The sequence below is a fragment of the Acanthisitta chloris genome, unplaced genomic scaffold (assembly GCF_000695815.1).
Source record: "Acanthisitta chloris isolate BGI_N310 unplaced genomic scaffold, ASM69581v1 scaffold10874, whole genome shotgun sequence".
Taxonomy (NCBI): domain Eukaryota; kingdom Metazoa; phylum Chordata; class Aves; order Passeriformes; family Acanthisittidae; genus Acanthisitta; species Acanthisitta chloris.
In genome coordinates this window covers 4,654-22,684 of record NW_008669883.1, presented here as the reverse complement: position 1 = coordinate 22,684, position 18,031 = coordinate 4,654, and the positions used below count along the sequence as shown (strand labels likewise).

The 18,031-nt window shown below is 46.5% G+C and overlaps 1 protein-coding gene across 1 annotated transcript in view; it reads left to right on the top strand.

The window, feature by feature from the left end:
• AP2B1 (adaptor-related protein complex 2, beta 1 subunit) overlaps positions 1-17,823 on the top strand; it is a 73,402-nt gene extending 55,579 nt beyond the window's left edge. Inside the window, 4 exon segments of the mRNA XM_009073485.1 lie at positions 7,060-7,144; positions 7,892-7,978; positions 16,071-16,225; positions 17,303-17,823. Of these exon segments, the coding sequence (XP_009071733.1) occupies positions 7,060-7,144; positions 7,892-7,978; positions 16,071-16,225; positions 17,303-17,377 (402 nt within the window). The 3' untranslated portion in view covers positions 17,378-17,823.
• Positions 17,824-18,031: the final 208 nt, after the last annotated feature.

Genomic DNA, 18,031 nt, shown 5'->3' with positions numbered 1-18,031 from the left:
TATCCCAAAGATGCACTGTAGAATGTCTCACTTGCCTCAAGTCTCCAGGAGATGGAACTGGGTTGGGTTCCTGTAGCGTAGCAGCCCATAGAGGGAAATATTTTGAAGCAGCTCATTCTCTTTTTAGATGAAGAGAATGCAATGGAAGTTACTATTTATTCTGCCCGAGCAACTGGTTTTTTTCCTTCTTTTGACTTCCATTCTGGGCCTTATGAGTTATTGATGAGTCTTTGGGCAAACAGCTTGAAATAGCTTTGTGGCACTCAAACGAGCAGTCCTACACTCTGGCTCTAAGCACAGTCATGCAACGGAGGAGCACACAGAGAGTGAATGAATTGCATGTCCTTCCACAGAGGGCCCTTCCAACCTCTGGAAAAGCTGGATTCCCTCTGCAGCCAGGTCATGAGGATGAGGTTCCATCATTGCATTTGGGTCAGCTCTGGTAAAATCTACCTCCTGCTCTGAAGGAAATTTGGAAGTCTCTAGGAGGTGACAGTCCCAATCAGCCTCCATAACACTGGGGACTCTCTCAACAAGACAGTCTCAAGTTGCTGCTTTCTTTGATCAGGAAGAAAGTGAAGTATTTGGGTTATTAAATCTCTATAGGATTCAGTACACAGTTTCTTGTAGCATCTTCTGCTAGAACAAAGCAAAGGGAAAACATGTGAGGAAACCTCCAGCTACCTTCTATTGAGACAGCAGAGCATTCATTAGTGCTAGACTCAGTTGCTAATTTGCTAGTGCTCTCATTGCCATAGAAGTTGGCTGCCCTTTTACAATTGGGGAAGCTGCCATATGGAGTAATAGTATATTTCTCTGCAAAGAGTTGAATCATGGTAGCAGATGCCAAGTTAAAAAGAGCACTCCCCTTTCTTTTTTGACAGCAGTGGGTTTGATGGAGAGCTGTCATTGCCCTGACAGCCAAGGTTCTGGTTTTGTGTTGTGAGTTCATGTAGAAAGGGTTTGTCTTGAAACATTCAGAAATCATTTTGGTGACCTACTTAGGGAACAATTTATAGCATAATATAGGAGTAGAGAATACAAATGTTCCTGTATTCATTGAAGAACCAAAACACTCATCAAGTTGCATTTGCTTAATGTGTTTTTTCTGAGCTGGGGAACATTGAAACAGATGCAGGGCTGGTTTGAACCTTGAGGACCTTATGTTCATCTTCTATTCTGATGGGGGTTTTTTGTTTTAGTAACAAGAAAAATAAGTCCTGGAGTAACCAAACTGATAGATTTCAACTTCTTGTCATGTTAATTAGAAACTTCAAAGACTAGTTGTGCATTCCTTAGGCAACTGTTTCAGAAGTAATGAATTCAGGTCTTGTTCAGGTTATTTTTATTACCATTTCTAATCTTTCACCCAATACAGCTCATTTAATCTTCACATTTGTAATCGTGGAAAAAAACTGAAATATTTGATAAGGTAACAAAAAAGCAGTTTTTACAAGAAGGTGAGAAAGATGACTGAAATATTTCCAGAGGATTACTTAGGTAAAATGTAACTGAAGAGTCTTCTGTTTGTTAGTCACCTTGCATCTTGTGATACTGAGTTCCAGGCTTTTCCCTCGCATCCCAAAGCAGTGCTGATATTTTCTTCACCTGTTGACTCAGATTTAACCCTCAGTCCAGCAGAGATTTAATCAAAGGCTAAAGCAAAGTTAGTCTGGACACACCTTCAGCTCTCAAAGAGGAGAGTGGGTTCTGAAATAGGGATTTGCATTGGTGAGGAGTATTAACTCTTTTCAGATACTTCAAGTCAAATTTGAAGTTAGAAAATGCCTGGAATGAGAGCTTTTCTATGCTAAAGGGCACTACTGTTCCTAATAAATGGCCTTTTAAGGCTATGAAATGCTGTGAAATCGAAGTACCCATTTGGATTCAGGAGAATTGCTCCCCTCACCCTGGAAGTGGGTGAAGTGGAGCCAACAGGCTGCCAGAGTTTTGGATCTCAGGGCTGACCTGTCATGGCATGAATATAACCATCTCTTCAGTGAGATGGTAACCACTTGCAGGACACAATACAATCTAAAATAAGCTGCAGGGAGTCCCAGAGCAGTAGCCAGTCTGCCTGAGGCTGCAGCTACTCTCTTGGGATCCATGTTCAAAACTGGCAATCAGTTTGCTGCATTCCCCAGTGTTACCTGCTGTCAGCTGCCAGCACTGCTTGTTGCAGCTACTGAGCATGCAACTGAAAGAAGCATAACTTCAGTCTTCCAAAATGCCTGTAAAATGATCTCATGAGTATGGAAAGGGTAGTGTCTATCAGCTCCATTTCTTCCTGAAAACTGACACTTGGAAACACAGACCTCTCCCTTGCTCCTGGGCAGTGTCAGGTGTAGGACATTTTTCTTTCTTCCCATGAGTTTGGCAGAACATTTCTGTAAAGGCAGGGAAAGGTACAGCCTCTTCATTGAGGAAAAAATCGATCTTGCTAATGCAGTAGATCATTGTTATCCTTCCACACTCAGTTCTGCTGTAACTCATCACCTGTGCTCCTCCACACCTCAGCTCTCCCAGTGCAGAACTGCTGGAGCTCTCATTCATCAGAACTGTTAATGTATCTCAGGTCACAAACACAGAGAGCTCAGTACTTGGAAACAGATTTCACACATTCAGCTCTCCATTAAAACAAGGCTGAGAATTGGCATGTCCAGCCAGCAGATGTTTGCCCTTCAGAGCCTGCTTGATGCAATATCCTCTCATGTGTGAGCTGTGTCAGAATTATTGGCCAGCCACCACAGAACAGCCTTGAGTAGCTAGATGGGGAAGGTGCTTTCTTGGGTTTGTTGCCTAGGTTATTTTTTAACAGTCTCTGCTCGTGGAAGTCTTATTTCAGCAAAGAATCCTCCTGGGAGCTCCCTGAATTAAGGACTTGGATCACAGCTTGGCATCTGCAGCCAGTTCCTCGCTTGGCTGCGGAAAGCTGTTGGTTTGCTGGTTAAGGGCAGGTCTGCCACATGGTACAGCACATTTGATAAAATGTACATTTTGAACTTTAAGTACAGCCAGGCAGACACGAGAGCATAACACTCCCAGTAACTCCCTGTTCCCTGGCCAGTGATGTACCCCAAGCTCACTGTCTGTGCTCAGCTCTGGCCTGTAGGTAGAGCATTTGACTGGCAGTGGCTGTCAAGTGCCTTGTAGGATCCTGAGATCCCTACCTGTCTCACAAAATGAAGTGAAGGAGCAGCATTCCCTGGGGGCATGTGACAGGCAGAGCTGCAGACTGACACAGAACAAACCATGACCTTGTGCTGGCAGAGGTAAAAAAGACTCTGCAGAGGAGACTTGTTCTTGCCTTAACAGTTTGGCTGTTACCAGGCTCTAATGCAAAACCCAACTTGAAGTAAATCCTTAATTTAGTGTAGGTGCTAATGGGATTCCAAGTGGGTATGTTGTGTACTTGCTGCTGATGGAAAGCATCTGTGTTGCTTTCAGACTTGACTTTGAAAGTCAGTTGTTATGCTCAAGTCTGGGATTTAAGGCATCGGAAAACTACACTGTTGAAGAAAATAACTTAGCATTGTTCTAATGAGGTACCACTTTCCCCAAATCCCATGTGTTGGCTATCAGAGGGTTGCACTGCAAGAAAGGACAGCAGAAGGATGCTCATGCTTCAAGGTGAGCAAATATGTTCCAGGGGTTATTTCTAGAGGTGCTGCTTCCTCTAGTCAGATCACGAACAAGACATAAGTGATTTGAAACCCTGTGCCCATTTTTAGAGGACTCACACCTTTTCATCAGTGAGGCATCACACACAAATCTGTCACCTTTTGACTTTTATCCCTCGGAGCTTTGGAGGCTGTTTGACTAAATGCACAAGGTACTAATATTTTTTTCCTCTCAAAAAGATTGCAGATGGAAAGCTATTTGATAGAAATGCTTCTGTTTCAACTCTGAAATGGCTGAAGCTGAAGGTCTAGCTAAAGATTTAATGGTTCATGTCCAGGTCAGCAGGGTAAAGCTGCAGAGCCATGAGCAAAGTTAGGCTGGACTGGAGGATTTATTGAATCCAAGTAGAGGTTCATTTCAAGCATGTCAGACTGGGAGAGACTTCTCAGCTGTTGGTATCACTTAAATGTCATTGCCTGTCTCAGGCTGATGTTCCCATCTGAGGAACACTGGATTTTTTTTTTGCAAGTCGCTGTTATTAGCTACTCAGTTTCTTGCAGACTCTGCTGTGGGTCTGCTTTCTGCCTGTGCTTGCTTTTGTAGCCTGTCAGATGGCATTGGATGCTCCAGCTGTGGCAGTGCAAAGGTGGGAGCATGACTTTGAAAAGCTGTTATTGACTGGTAGGGCCTCTTAGCCTCTTCTTGGTGTGAGTGTCCCCATCCAGGTATCTGCAGGTACCTTTTTGTGGACCAGATCTTGTGGACCACAGTGGTAACAGTGTGTGCTTGGCCTTTCAGGGGAAGTATGTGGTGTTGAGCGATAGAAGTTTGTCTTGAACAGCTTGCCAGTTGTGTCCTAGTGCTGTAGGTTTAAGGAGAACATAGCTTTTTCCTTTCCTGTTGGTGGAAGTTATTTGTAACAGCTGGTTACTTCATCAGTACAGATACTTGCAAGGTGACATATGATGTCATTACTGAACCCAGTGATGCAGTTTGGAAGGAAAACTGACATGTGGCTTGCTTTTCCTTTGCTGGGAAGAAATTGCACTTCAGAGCCTCTTAATTGGGTATCTCTCCAGAGTATAGCCAAAGCAGCTTACTCAGTGTGTTTCTGCAGAGTTGAGAAGCAGGTCAGCAGATACCTTTTTATAGCAACCTTATAACTGCAGGGACAGGGTTAGCATATTAATTTGGAGTGTGCCTCTAGAACCATGACTGGAGAGAAGGCATTGCTTTCCAGCCCCTCTTGTAAGAAACTGCTGTTGTATGGCAACAACAATTAGCTACTAAAGCTAAGTAATCTCTCTTGTTCTAAGGCAATTAATCATTAAATCTGAGTTGAAAAAGATCTTGTGTCAGGCAGTGTAGTCCCTGCTATGCTTTGTTGTGTTTTTTTACAGTTCCTCTTATTGAGAGCATTGTCAAGGCTGATTTTAAGTACTCCAAGCACTGGAGCGTCTCTCTTCCTCAGAGGAATTTTGTGCTGCTTATTAATTCTCACTATCAGTTTTCCCAGACATTTAGCCTAAATTTTCCCTCTCCTGGCTCATCTCCATGCCTTATATCCAAGCATAGCATCTGGAATGGCTACACTGCTGTCCCTCCCCCAGTTCTCCTCTTGGAGGTGCATTTTTGGCTACTCACACAGTCTGTTCAATCACATTTCGCAGAGGTGAATCACTTAAGTCCACCCACCAATCAGCATTTACCCCTTGGCTTTGGTGCCTTTAGCTCAAACCCTAAACACTCCAACTCGTGAGCATGACGCCAGCAATCAAAGCACGTAACAGCTCCCTGGTACAGAGAACCATTTCCATCTTTTCCTCAGTTGCACCATCATTTACGTGGTTTTAGTGGGCTTTAAACTAATCCCTTCTTAAGCTGGTTTGCACTGTGAGCATTAAATGTAAGCTGCTACCTTTAGTGATGGCTGAAAGTAGAAACACCACAGATTGTCACATCTACCTTTCTGCAGCTCTGTGCACTTCTGGGACCTTCCCAGTTGCTAGAAGAGTTTGTTTGGGAGCTTTGTCTCCTTCCACTTGTCCTCTGGCTTGCATGTCTAATCAGCTGATATGTGAGTTCCCTGGTTTATTCCCCTCCCTTGTCTATCCACAGCTGTTTTTCACCAACATTTGGGGGTGTCTTTCTAAACTTGCCACTATGGGACAATAGATTTTTCTCAGCAGGACACTAATATATGTAATTATTAATGGCAGTGGAGTTTTTCTTGGCATAAATCTTTGTGGCAGCAAATTTATTGCTTTGGCTCAGCATTTAACATGGTCTGGTTTGTGTTTCAGCTGGGTGACAAATTGGAGAGCTCCTCCTGGGTTTTTTTTCAAAGGAAGTAGGAGCTCAAATGGCTCCTGAATTTCCCCACACTCAATTCTAGGTCTCTTAGAGGCTTAAGATTCCTTCATTGCAAGCCATGGCAGGTGTCAGCTGAACTGTGCTCCCATGACAGGCAATCGCTGTGCGGGCTGATGTGAGGAGAGCGTGAGAGGCATAGAAATAAAGCCCAGAGCTGCCTTTTTTCTGTGCTATATTATGACAGTGCACTTCTCAGACCTCCAGTTTGCTCCTGCTTGTGCCATCAGCTCTCAGCCTGGGGAAAACTGAAAGAGAGGTTGCTCTCTGTTAGTGGTTATGTGGCAACTGTGTGTGATAAAAGTGCATCTCCCTGACTGGCAGAGTTTAATGACACTGAGAATTAAGTCTTTTCTCATGTGATCTTTTATTACCTGCCCTGATTGCTCTGTGGCAGGGCTTTCTTCCAGGAATCAACACCTGGCAGGGTATTCCCCCTGAATAGCTTTCACTAAGGTAAAGGTAGGAGACTTGGGAGATGCTACAAGGAAGATGCAAGCAATGGACCCACTTGAGGCTTTCTAGAAAATGTCTGCACTGAGACAGGACTAATCAAGGGTGTGAAAAATGAGGAAATGAAGGTGAAGAATATACAGGGGTTTGTTTGGAGCTGGGGAATTACAAGAGTGAGATGGCAGAGGACTATTGAAGAAGCTGATGTATAACATGATAGACATGACAGGAGCTGTGTGCATCCGAGAGGTATGAATGTACCTCAGAGGTGTAAGAAGGGAGAGGCTGAAGAAGAGCAGGAAAGAGCAAGGATACTGCTGTGAGCCCATCAGTGCAATTGGCTCTGAAGCAGCATGGTGAAAGGCTCACAGGAGAAGATTGAGCAGCTTTTAGTGAAAATGGAGTGAGCACAGAGGGGTGGGACTGGTCCTTGTCTGAAACTACCCAGAAGCTCAGTAACATCCCTCCAGGGAGTCTCACATTTGTAGCTGACCTTTGCTCAGAGAGAGCACTCCAGGGTGTGCAGGTGGGTGATGAGACTGTGTGAAATCTTGGCATCCTTTTGGACTTCCAACTGATAGAGACCCTTTAACCTCCCTCTTTCTTCTGTAACAGGTGGCTGTGAAAAACAACATTGATGTCTTTTACTTCAGCTGCCTAATTCCTCTCAATGTGCTTTTCGTAGAGGATGGCAAAATGGGTGAGTGCTTTTAGGCCTTTCAGGCCTCCTCCAGGCAGACTGTGCTCGCCTTGCCCAGCTGGGTACAGTTGGCTCATGGCTGAGATTCACTTGTGCTTGGCCATGGCCTTTGTGCCGGTGCATCTCAGCAGTGTGAACTGATCTGGTTGGGTACCTTGTCCCTGTTGTCCTCCAACTCCAGTAGTTGCCAGAATCCAAGTCCTTCTGCTGTTATTCTCTCTGCCAGACAAGGGTTGGATCTGTTTTCTTTGAAGTTTATTTCTTTGGATATTTGTTTGGATTTGTGGTGTTGTGGGTTTGGGAGGGGTTTTATTTGAGGGTTTGACTCAAATGGGTCTAGGATTTGCCTCCATACCACTCTCACTGTAATTTCTGTATTCTGGTCACCTTTATTAAACTATTGTTTGAATTGGCTGGGAAGTTGCTTGAAAAGCAGCTTTCACTAACATAATCCTAAATGTGTGGATCTCCTTTGTTCTTGTCAAATCCTGCTTGTTCTTGGCTTGTAAACAGCTCATATGGTAAAGACTTTCTCTGGTTTTGGGGGTTCCAAAATCCATCAAAGCTTTGCTGCTTTTACAGTGAGGATGAGGTTGTTACAAGAGCAAATCCTGGATCTATCCATGACAGGGCAAAACATGACCAAAAGCTCTTTTGTGTATCTGCCTTGAAACATTCTGTGGTGCATTAATTAATGCTGCAGTCCAGTGAGGACCCCACGGTGCTGATGATCTTTCCTGTTTCTAGAGCGCCAGGTCTTCCTTGCAACATGGAAGGATATTCCAAATGAAAATGAGCTTCAGTTCCAGATTAAAGACTGTCACCTGAATGCTGGTGAGTAGCTTAGTTCTACCACACTGAGAGCACTTTTGATGTATGGCCACTAAATGTCACCTTATTGATATCACCTTGTTAAAATAACCTTATGGCTAATGAAGAGATGAGTATTGCACCTATGAACAGAACAGCCTTGGCTTATGAACAGATCAGCCTGGGATCCTAGGGCTTGTTTCAGTCAAAAACTTCATCTGGGTCCCCATAAAAGCACATCTAAAATCCCAGGTCTTTGATTTTACAGATCTGTTTCTTCCTTTCATTCTGGACCCTGTATTCTTGTTTTCTCTTTTATACTTTGCTTCCCTGCAAGGCTGCTCTTTAAATGGAGCTGAATAGGGTATTGAGGCTGTTCAGCAATCCTGTCCTGCTGCTCTGAGTTTCGGACAAGGTGTTCCAGCCCTGACTACTGCATCATCCTGGGCCAGTCACTTCACTTTTTGGCAGCTGCTTTCTTCTTTCTGTTGTGAAAGAGTAACCCAATATACACTAGAAGACATTGTGATGTCTGTGGAGGACAGGCCTTGTGAGAAGAGCTTTGATCTGCTGTTGTTAGCTGAGATATTGATGCATTTTGATCATTCTTGGTTCTGTTCACTCTGGTTAGCCCATCTAGTTGCATCTGTGAGGATCCTATTTGCACGTATGACCTTACAACTGCTGAAGGATGACAGAGCGTAAAAAGTGGAACGTGGCCAGCGTAGCAGCTTTGCTCCTGTTCAGGAGGTTCTGGGCAGGAGCCAAGTGATTCTACCAAAAGCTGCTGTGTTCACAGATGAAAGAAGTGTCCCTATTGATTAGCAACCCTGTAACCTTTTTTATTCTCTCATGCCTGCTATTACACAATGAACACCCTCATGCTTCAATTGCAGACAGAAACCATAGGTCTCTTTGTACTCATAATTATTACTATTTTGGAATATAAAAGATGGAGCACATAAGAGGGAGGAAAAAAATAGCAGCTGTTGGACCTTATGACTTGATTTCACTGTGGGGTTTCATATCAGAACGACCTCTGTGCCTCCCCCAGCCCTCCCTCTGCTCTCCACTGAGCTTGGCATAGCCTCTCCCCCTGCACTGCAGAGCTGCTGTTGGTAGTGCCTTCTGCCCTGGACATGTCCTAACTGCATCCAGAGCTCTTTATTTCCAGTCAGAAATGCTGGAAGCTTCTCATGTTTGGTGTTGGGGTGCTGGTTAGCAGGGGGATGTGGTTGGGAGGGAGAGGGGGGGGGGTGTGGCTGGCAAGATGAGCACTGGTGATCCTGCAGCTTGGCCTGTCCCCTCCTCCCTCCGGAAGAACACGTTACAAAATGTGGAGTGACAGAATGCTCCTCATTCCGGGAGGGTTTGCCAGCTCAGGACATCCTGCTCGCCCAAGCCTGCCTGGACTGGTGATACTCAGAGGAGAACATGTTCCCAACTCGCAGGGAGAGCCTGGGAATGCCTGTTTCTCTGCAGTGGGATCTGCAGCCATTGCCAGGGCTCTGGCAGGAAGAGCCTGGCAGCCGTGCCTCTCCTGAGTGTGATCCATCACTTGGGATGCTCAGGGTGTGCAGGATCTGCCAGCCTCCTTGGCTTAGGCATGGCAGAAAGTGGGTCACGTCTCATAAACAGATTTCCAGCACTTCCATCCACAGAAGCTTCTGGGTTTGTGTTTCCACTGCTGACACGTCCTCCCTCTTGCAACTATCCTGGACCTTTCCTTCCTTGACCACATGGGCTTCAGCATGGAGCAGGCCAATGGCTTGTGGGAGAGAAAACTAGGGAAATGTTGTTTGCTTGTCTTAGTTCCTTGTATTTTATCTACCACTGCAATCCTGACTCAGTCTGCTCACCTTGATATCATCGAAGCAGTAACCTTCTCCAGTTCAGACCATCCTAAGAGCATCAAGCCTTGCCTGTACAAGGATCAGCCAAACCCCATGGAGGGCTGGGCTTCCAACATCCTCAGGAATGGAGGTGTCTCACAGCATGGCAAGTGGCTGGTGATGAATACCAGTGCAGAAGCAGAGCGAGTTGGATGAGCTCTGACAGCAGTTGAATCCATCTTGGTACTGGTTTGCACCAGAGAAGAGTGTGTGTCTGGCCACGTGCCACAGGAGGGTGATAATCTTTCAAGATTCACAGTCTTGATCATTTAAATCCAGTGAAAATAGCCTTGTTTTAAGACACCTCCTTTCTTCCAAGAACAGCAGCTCTCAATATAAAACCTTTAGGAACTTGATCCTTTTGGAGGAAAGACTGGTTCATGTTCCAAAGACTCTCCTGTAGGAGATGCCTAACCACAAGAAAGCTCTGGGCTTGGGCTGTTGGTGGCTCTGGAGTTCACTCATGACACACCACAGTGTGCACAGAATAAGGTTCGTCGTGACCACATGGCAGAGCTGCACAAATCTCTCTGCTGCAGATTCCAGCAGCTCTTCACTGAACCCGAGGAGACACTGGGTTAGTGCAGCCCTTCAGGCTGGTGAGCACCGCTGGCTCCGCAGAGGTGTGCAGCCGCCGCGTGAGTCCTCAGCCCTCCTCAGATCAGTAATTCATGCCTAGCCTGAGCCCACCCACTCGCTGGGGAGTGCTCAGGGACTCACCACACCATTCATACTTCAGTCTCACCGATTCCAGCCCAGTGACGTGAATGAATTGCGAGCTAAAAATACCTCTGCTCCCAGCTGATGTGCCCTAACGCAGCTCCACAGCCACTCGGAGCCACGTGGCTGCGGCAGGCGTCGGGTGGAGCGCAGTGTGCCGAGACATGCAGCTGCTGCCAGGCAGAGGCTGATCAGCACTGTGGTCCCTGCACCCCTCACTACCTGCTTGTCCTTCTCCCAGCTGCAAACAGCCTTTGCTTTCCTGAGTGCTCACATCTGTGCTGTTGCTGCACTGTGTGAGAAGCAGGGTGAAGTTCTGTGTGGATGTGCAGGAGGCCCCGAGGCAGCTAACAGTGGATGCTGCTTTTCTTCAATGGAGAAACTGAAATTTGAATTTCTCTGAACCAAAGTGAGCTAGGCTTGGAACGGGGATTTGTAGAGGGCTGCGATTTTTAGCTGTCAAGAAAGCAGCTTGTGCGTTTCTTGTACATTCAGGGCTGTCTGTCACTGTGCAACAGCCACCTTACAGCACCTCCCGTGCAAACTGCAGATTTTTGCCCAGGTTATTGTTTTTCTTCCTTCAGACAAAAAGGAGATAAACACAGTCAGGCAGTGGAGATGCTTCTGTGAGAGTCTGTGCTCCCAGACCTTTGTAGGTAAAAGATCCATCCTGTGCCCACAAGGCAAGCCAAATAGGATTGATTTGAGCTTTGATGGCTTGCAACAGGGATGGCAGAAAAAGCTCCTGTCCCTGGCAGCTCACCCCAAAACAGCACACAGAACCACCAGAAAATCTTGGCTGCTGCAGGTAGCCCACAGCACAGCAGGCTGATGCTGAGGATAAGGTGCCATGCTGTGGGATGAGGAGTAGGTGTCTTTAAATGGTCAGAGCTGGCCACTCTTATCCATATCTCCAGCATCTTTGTTTCCAGTAAAGCAGATCCTGGGCCTTTGAAGGTATTCCCACCGTTCCCAGTGACTCAGAGAAAGACAAGTTCTGGATTTAGGGCTCAGCTTCCCAGTAGTGAGGGCTGGCACTGGCCTGTGGCTGTCATGAGGGCTGGAGCTCCATGGACATGGAGGAACAAGTCTTTCTGGAGCTGTGTCGTGGGGCCAAGGTGTGCTTAGGATGCACAGCACATCTTAAAGTCATTAGAGCTGTTTCATGCATCTGCCTCTTTGGAAGAGGTGAGGAAACTTCCATGGAGAAAACCTTATTCAGAAGTAATGAAAACACAAGGTCATGGTTATAGCCCAGCATTCTCATCTCTGATGAAACCAGTGCTAAATTAATTGATTTTGGGGGGTTTTATTGAAAATACAGGAATGTAGTGCATGAAAATAGATTCCTAGACTGTTATAGCTTAAGTAATCTGGGTGCTGTTGGTGCCATTTACACCAGCTGAGGTTTCCCCTGTAACTGAGTGTGTGCTAAAGCTCAGTTTGACTAGTTTACACTGTTTTTTCAACATGCTAAGTGCAACTGAATTTGAAAGGATCACTGTATTAAGATATGCAAACCAGGTTAGCTCAATGTTGTTTGTTTGTTTTAAATTCTGCTTACCCAGACCCACAGAGTGCAAGAGGACAAGCTGACTTGCACATGGAGATTGCCATTAAATGGGAGGCAATTAGTTGCTGTGCTGTTCAGCAGTTCTAGGAACTTTGATTTTCCTTGCTTATTACTTGTCCACAATTTGGTGTGAGAAGCAGCTTTTGTGTTTGGATTTGAATGTGGCTTTATTGGTAATGTAGTGGTCACTTTGTTTTTTCTTCCTGAGTAATTTGCTAATGCCATGACAAAGAGAAATTGGATTTTTTGATGGAACAACCTGGGGGACAGTCATAAACAAGCTTCCCTGGTGTGTTGTTTTTTACTGTATGTGCAAATCTAGTACCTGATAGTTTAACAAATTACAAAACTGGTGCATATTACATGTGTTGGAAATGAATGTACTGTCATAATATTACCCAAAGTGCCTCCCCACTGGATCGGAGTCTGTGTTTGGTATTTGAGAACAGCTCTTGACTGGATGCCCAGAACCATTCAGGTATTGCTAGAAATGGCATGGGGATGTTTTCAGCTACCACAGCATGAAATACAGTAATTAAATTATACTTTCTGATATCTAGTGCTTGGTGCAATATGCCACAAAGTTCAGAGAAGGTGTATTGTTGATGTTGGCTTTGAGTTGTGCATGTCCTTCATGAAAATTCCTGTTGTTGCTAGTTGGTCATCTTGGCTGTTTGAGTTTGGAAATGAAGTTCTTAAGTTGATCGGTGGAAGATTTAGGCATGTTCTTTGCTTTCTCTAGAAGGAAAGTGCTGTTAAAAAGCATTGGATTACTTCAGTGCAAGGGAGAAGACCTTGTGCAGCTGTTCTTCCTGTGTACTTGTGTTTCCACGTGTACTATTTAGTTGTTGGGCTGAGGTGGAGAATTCTGGTTTAAAAGCGAAAGAAAAGGAAAACAAAGAAAAAAACCTCAGAAATAAATAAGAAAAACTAACTCTGAAAGATGAACTAATGTCAGAAGCTTCCCTGGCCTTGGTGATGAGCAAATCTCCCTTTCTCCTTACATTGTGCTTTGAGAGGGTTGTGAGAATAAGCCTTAAGCCAAAACCAAAAGCTGTGCGGAAAGTTACTGCACAAGGTCAGGTGTAGACTCTGCTGTCTTGCCAAAGGACTTGTGTGCTCTGGTTTGCAAAGTCACCAGACCCTGGGTGTGTGGGGAGGTGTGTGCTGGGCAGCACTCTCAGCTCTCCTGCTGCCTCTCAGGGCTCTGACCAGTGCCCCAGTGGGTGCTGTGCTCCGGCTCTGCGGGGCTGGGCTCAGCTCTCTGCTCCCAGCAATATCTGCCTGGGTTTATTACTTTATTTTAAAGGCTGTGCTGTCACATGGCATTAGTGGTCCTGCCTTCAACCAGGCACAGCCTGGCACTGTTGCTTAGCAACTCTGACGGTCTCCAAAATCCAAATTCTTGATACTCCAGAGCACAGGAGGGATGGGATCTACTACCCGGGGGAAGAGGAGGTCAGCTCTCACCAGTCCCCAAATCTGTGCTGAGAGAGGGGGCAGGACAAGTTGAGCAAGCCAAGCATCAGCACTCCAGCCTGCTCACCATTGCTCTGGGTGTCTGGCTTGGGCAGGGCAGAGTTTGGTAGGGCTTTTTTCCCTCTTCAGAGGGTAACTGAGGTCAGACAGGGAAGCAAGAAATGGGGTTTATTAGGAGTTGCCCTGCCTCAATTTCCCTCTCTGTATTCCCCTACAAGCATGTTCCAGCTCAGAAATTTGCCTCTCAGGAGAAGCTGTGGATGTTTAAATTGCAAGAGGAGCCACACACGAAGTCTTTGGCATAAGAGTAGCTGCTCTGCAGCCCCATCTCACCTGCTGTGCTCCCAGAGCACAACTCCCCTCCTCTGCCATCACACCTTGTGAAGGGGTAGCAGCCTCACAGCTGCCAAAATTACAGCTTCTTGCTTGCAGCTGTACTTCCAGCCCTTGCATCCCTGCTACCCATGGAATGCCTTTACTCTGTCTGCATCCCCCAGCAGAGGGGAGACTGCTGTGGCAGGTGTAAGGATTGCTTCCATTCTCCAGTCTTGAACCCTTGCCAGCAGTTTCACTTCCAGGATATGTGTCCAGAGGGGTGAGGTTTAGCCACAGCTTGTCAAAACTGGGCAAAAAAAAAAAATCACATTTGATACCAACATCCCTGTCAGACAAGAATGTGCTCTCTGAGCTGGTGCGTGAGTTGCCTTCACAGAGCTTCGAGGCTGCTCTCGCTGGCTAAGAGCATGAGGAGGTAGGAATTTGGGCTTCATCCCCAGTGGATGATGTCCCTGCAGCGTGTAGCTCTCCCAGCCACACTCCCTGTGAGCAGGGAAACTGCTCTGCATTTCCAGTTTCCTAGTCTGGATGAGTTTGTTGTGTAGAGGAGGAGTATAGGTGGGAGGAGGAGACAGAGGGGTTTTAAGCAAAAGATCTCATTAGTTACTTATATCTGCCAGTTTCCATAGTAACTGGGGAAGAGAGGAAACCTAAATCTGAGTGTGTCTGGGTAGCTGGATGCCTGAACCCTCCTGGACCTGCATGCAACCACCCTGAAGCCTGGGGAGCAAAGGGGTTCAGTGAAGGGTCCAAGCTGCCTGTGGAGCTGCTCCACAGCTCTGGTTACTGGGGAGAGGTAGTGGATCCAGGTCTCTGCATCAGGGTATGGATTTGAGTCTCTTTCTTTTCTCCTTCTACCATTCCCTGGTGCATGAACAAACTCTGCTATCCCCTCTCGAATCCCTCTGTGTGCCAGCACAGGCTTGTGTCCATTCTCAAATCCAGTGTCAGCAGATCTTGGTGTTAGTAGGTGCATGGATGGATTACAGCTGCATAATCACTTTGTGCTGCTTCTCTGCTGCTGTCCTGCTCCCTGTACTCCTTGAGAATGATCCAATGTTTCCAGTCTCTGGGCTTCCAGTGCAAGGTGGTTTAAGACTGCCCCTCTCCCTATTTTTTTGGTTTTTTTTGTCAGAAGTGCCCAACCTCCTGATAATGGCCCAGCATAGACAAGGTGTTCCACCTGTCCAGGCAGAGAGTTAAATTTCTCCTGCTGGACACCAGGAATGGGGATTTGCCAATGATGCTTCTCAGGTGTGGAGTCTTCCTCCCAAAGTGTAAATGTGCTCCTTTACTGGCATCCAGACTGAGGTTTGCTGGGCTTTGTGCTGGGAAACCCTTTGGCACCCAGAGGCTGCTGGTTTGGGTTGTTGTGTTCTGCATATTTGCCTCTGCTCTGGTTTCTTTGAAAGGTCCTTCTGAAATAATCTGTGTCATGATGACATCCATACAGGTCTGCAGGTTAAATCACACATCATCAGCGAGGGCTGAGGTCAGGCTGTGTGTTAAAACTGTAACACAGCCCTATGATGTCTAGAGACAGATGTCTGTGGGTTTTTACCCTTTCAAGTGATTGCTTTACAAGAGGAAAAAAAAGGATTTTTTACTGCCCTGTGGAACGTTGGTCTGGCCAGAAGTGTCTGTGTGTGAGGGAAGCAGGAGGGAGCTGTCATGGTTGGGGCAGGACCTCAGAAGCTCAGTGAGCCTCGATCTTTGTTCTTTTCCACCTTCATCTTCTGACTTAGCTGCCTCCAGGTTAGCCTGCCTGCAGCTGGTTGGGGATTTTGAATAAAGCAGAGTCCTCTTACCCTCTGAGCTGCCTTGATAGCCTCACCTTGATCAAGGCAGTGATTCCTGAGTGACCCAGAGCAGTAAGCAAAAGCCCTGCAAGATGGGCAAATCCTTAACAAGGGATCACTGCCTGAAAGGAATGAGGTGGGTTCATGAAGCAAATTGGAATCTTTTCTTCCTTGTGTCATGTCTGCTCCTATCCCAGGGAACAAGTCAGTGTTTCCTTGTGCACTTGCATCATGGGAATGCTCCTTCTAGGCTCTCCTGTCTCCACATATGATGAATCTGAATTAACAGATATGTTTTTCTTCCCTTCTCTCCAAAGACACTGTCTCCAGCAAACTGCAGAACAACAATGTCTACACCATTGCCAAGAGGAATGTGGAGGGCCAGGACATGCTCTACCAGTCTCTGAAGCTCACCAATGGCATCTGGATCTTGGCTGAGCTTCGCATTCAGCCAGGGAACCCAAACTACACGGTGAGGTGTAGGACGTGGAGGGCACGTGGTGTAGGCTGGGACCCTGCTAACTCCTGAATTCTCCCTGCTCTGCCTAACATGCTTGTTTTGGAGGAGATCCTGTTAATTTGCCTGGGGGGTTAGGAAGGCCAGCTGAACTGGGAAACAAGTGAGAAACAACAGAATTACACTGCTCTGTTACCAGTGAGCTGGGACAATGCCTGCTCAGCAATGAGCAGTTACTTGCCAAGGTTACCCAGAGATAAAGCCAAGAGATATTAGCGAGAAAACACTGCCAGGATGCCCTTCCCCCTCTCACAGCCAAGGGGAAATTTATGCCCTGCCGCGTTCCCGCAGCGGAGAACGACTGTCTGGATGTCAGAGGCTCTTTGGCCTCGTGCTGGCACCAGCCTGTGGCTGCTGGGAATGTGCTCTCTGTCCTGCATCATGCACCCCTATAGCTCTTCTCTTCGACTTTGCTCCCCTTCTGAGGACCTGAGTGTCTGAGCATCCTGGTATTAAAGGATTTATCTCCTGGTGGAAGCTGTGCCAGGAGTTTCAAGAAAAATCCATGGTCTGGGGACCTGCAGGGTGAAAGTGAGCGTTGGGAGGTGATTTAAAGTGTTTGCACAAGGATTGATGCCACAAGCATGGTCTGAGCCTGATCTTTGCTTTAGAGAGAGGTGACAGCCAAGTTTGTGTCCATCAGGACTGAGCAGCAGATCATTAGAAGCCCTTGGGCTTAGTGCTGTGATTTACAGCATGAGGGCAAGCAGGTCCCTTGTCTCAGTTTGGGGCCATGTCCCCTTTGTTTGTGCCTGCAGAGGTACCTACATTTGTTAAGGAATTTGGGAACCCCACAGCGAGGGTTTTCTTTTGTGTATCTCCCCCTGCTTGCAGTGAGCTCTGAAAGGGCAGTTTGGGGTTGGTGGTGGTGAAGAAAACAGTACCCAGGAGAAATACTCTGGGTGGCTGTCATCAGCCACATTGGTGATCTGTCCAACCCAAGCCAGACATTTCCAGCTGCCTTTGTAGAGATGATAGAAAGCTCCTGCTTCCCTATGCACCAGCACTAACCTCTCCTCTCCTTTCCCACAGCTCTCCCTGAAATGCAGAGCTCCTGAAGTGTCCCAGTACATCTACCAGGCCTACGATGCCATCTTGAAAAACTAACAGGAGATCAGCCTGTGCCTCACCCTGCAGAAGGAGGGGGGAAAAAGGGGTCCCCGGATCCTCCTTCACCGCTAGCGCGGGGAAAAGCACTCGTAACTGGAAGCAGCTGTATTCATGTGTAGGATTTCAGTCAAAGGCACTGATTAAACAAGGTAGCAATTAGTATCCACGTGCTAACGATGATAGGGAGCAAACCCCTTTGGTATTTTTAGCGTCCATGGAGTTTGTAACCACTGCTTCGACTACTCCCATGTCCCCCTCTCCCCTCACTCATCCGTTCTTGTGGGCTTCTCCATTTTGTGCCAATGTTCAGTGTTTTCTAAATGGCTTTAGGTGTAGTTTCGATTTTGTAAAATACTTAACTGCTCATTGGAAAAAAAAAAACCAACAAAAACCAAGCAAAAACCACACGTCTGCTCATTAAAACAAGGCAAAAGTGTCGAAAACATAACACTGCACTTTATTTTATATTTTTATACATTTTTTTGAGTTTTTCTATTGTAATTGGCTTAAAGGGAAGGTGATTCTAAGGAAGTATTGGGAGCCCTGCAGGGACATTGGGCTCTAGCAGGGTGAGCACGGCCTTGGGGAACTAGGAACAGAGCCATCAGTTTGGTCCGAGGAGGCGGGTGGAGCCCTAAGAGGGGATTTTAT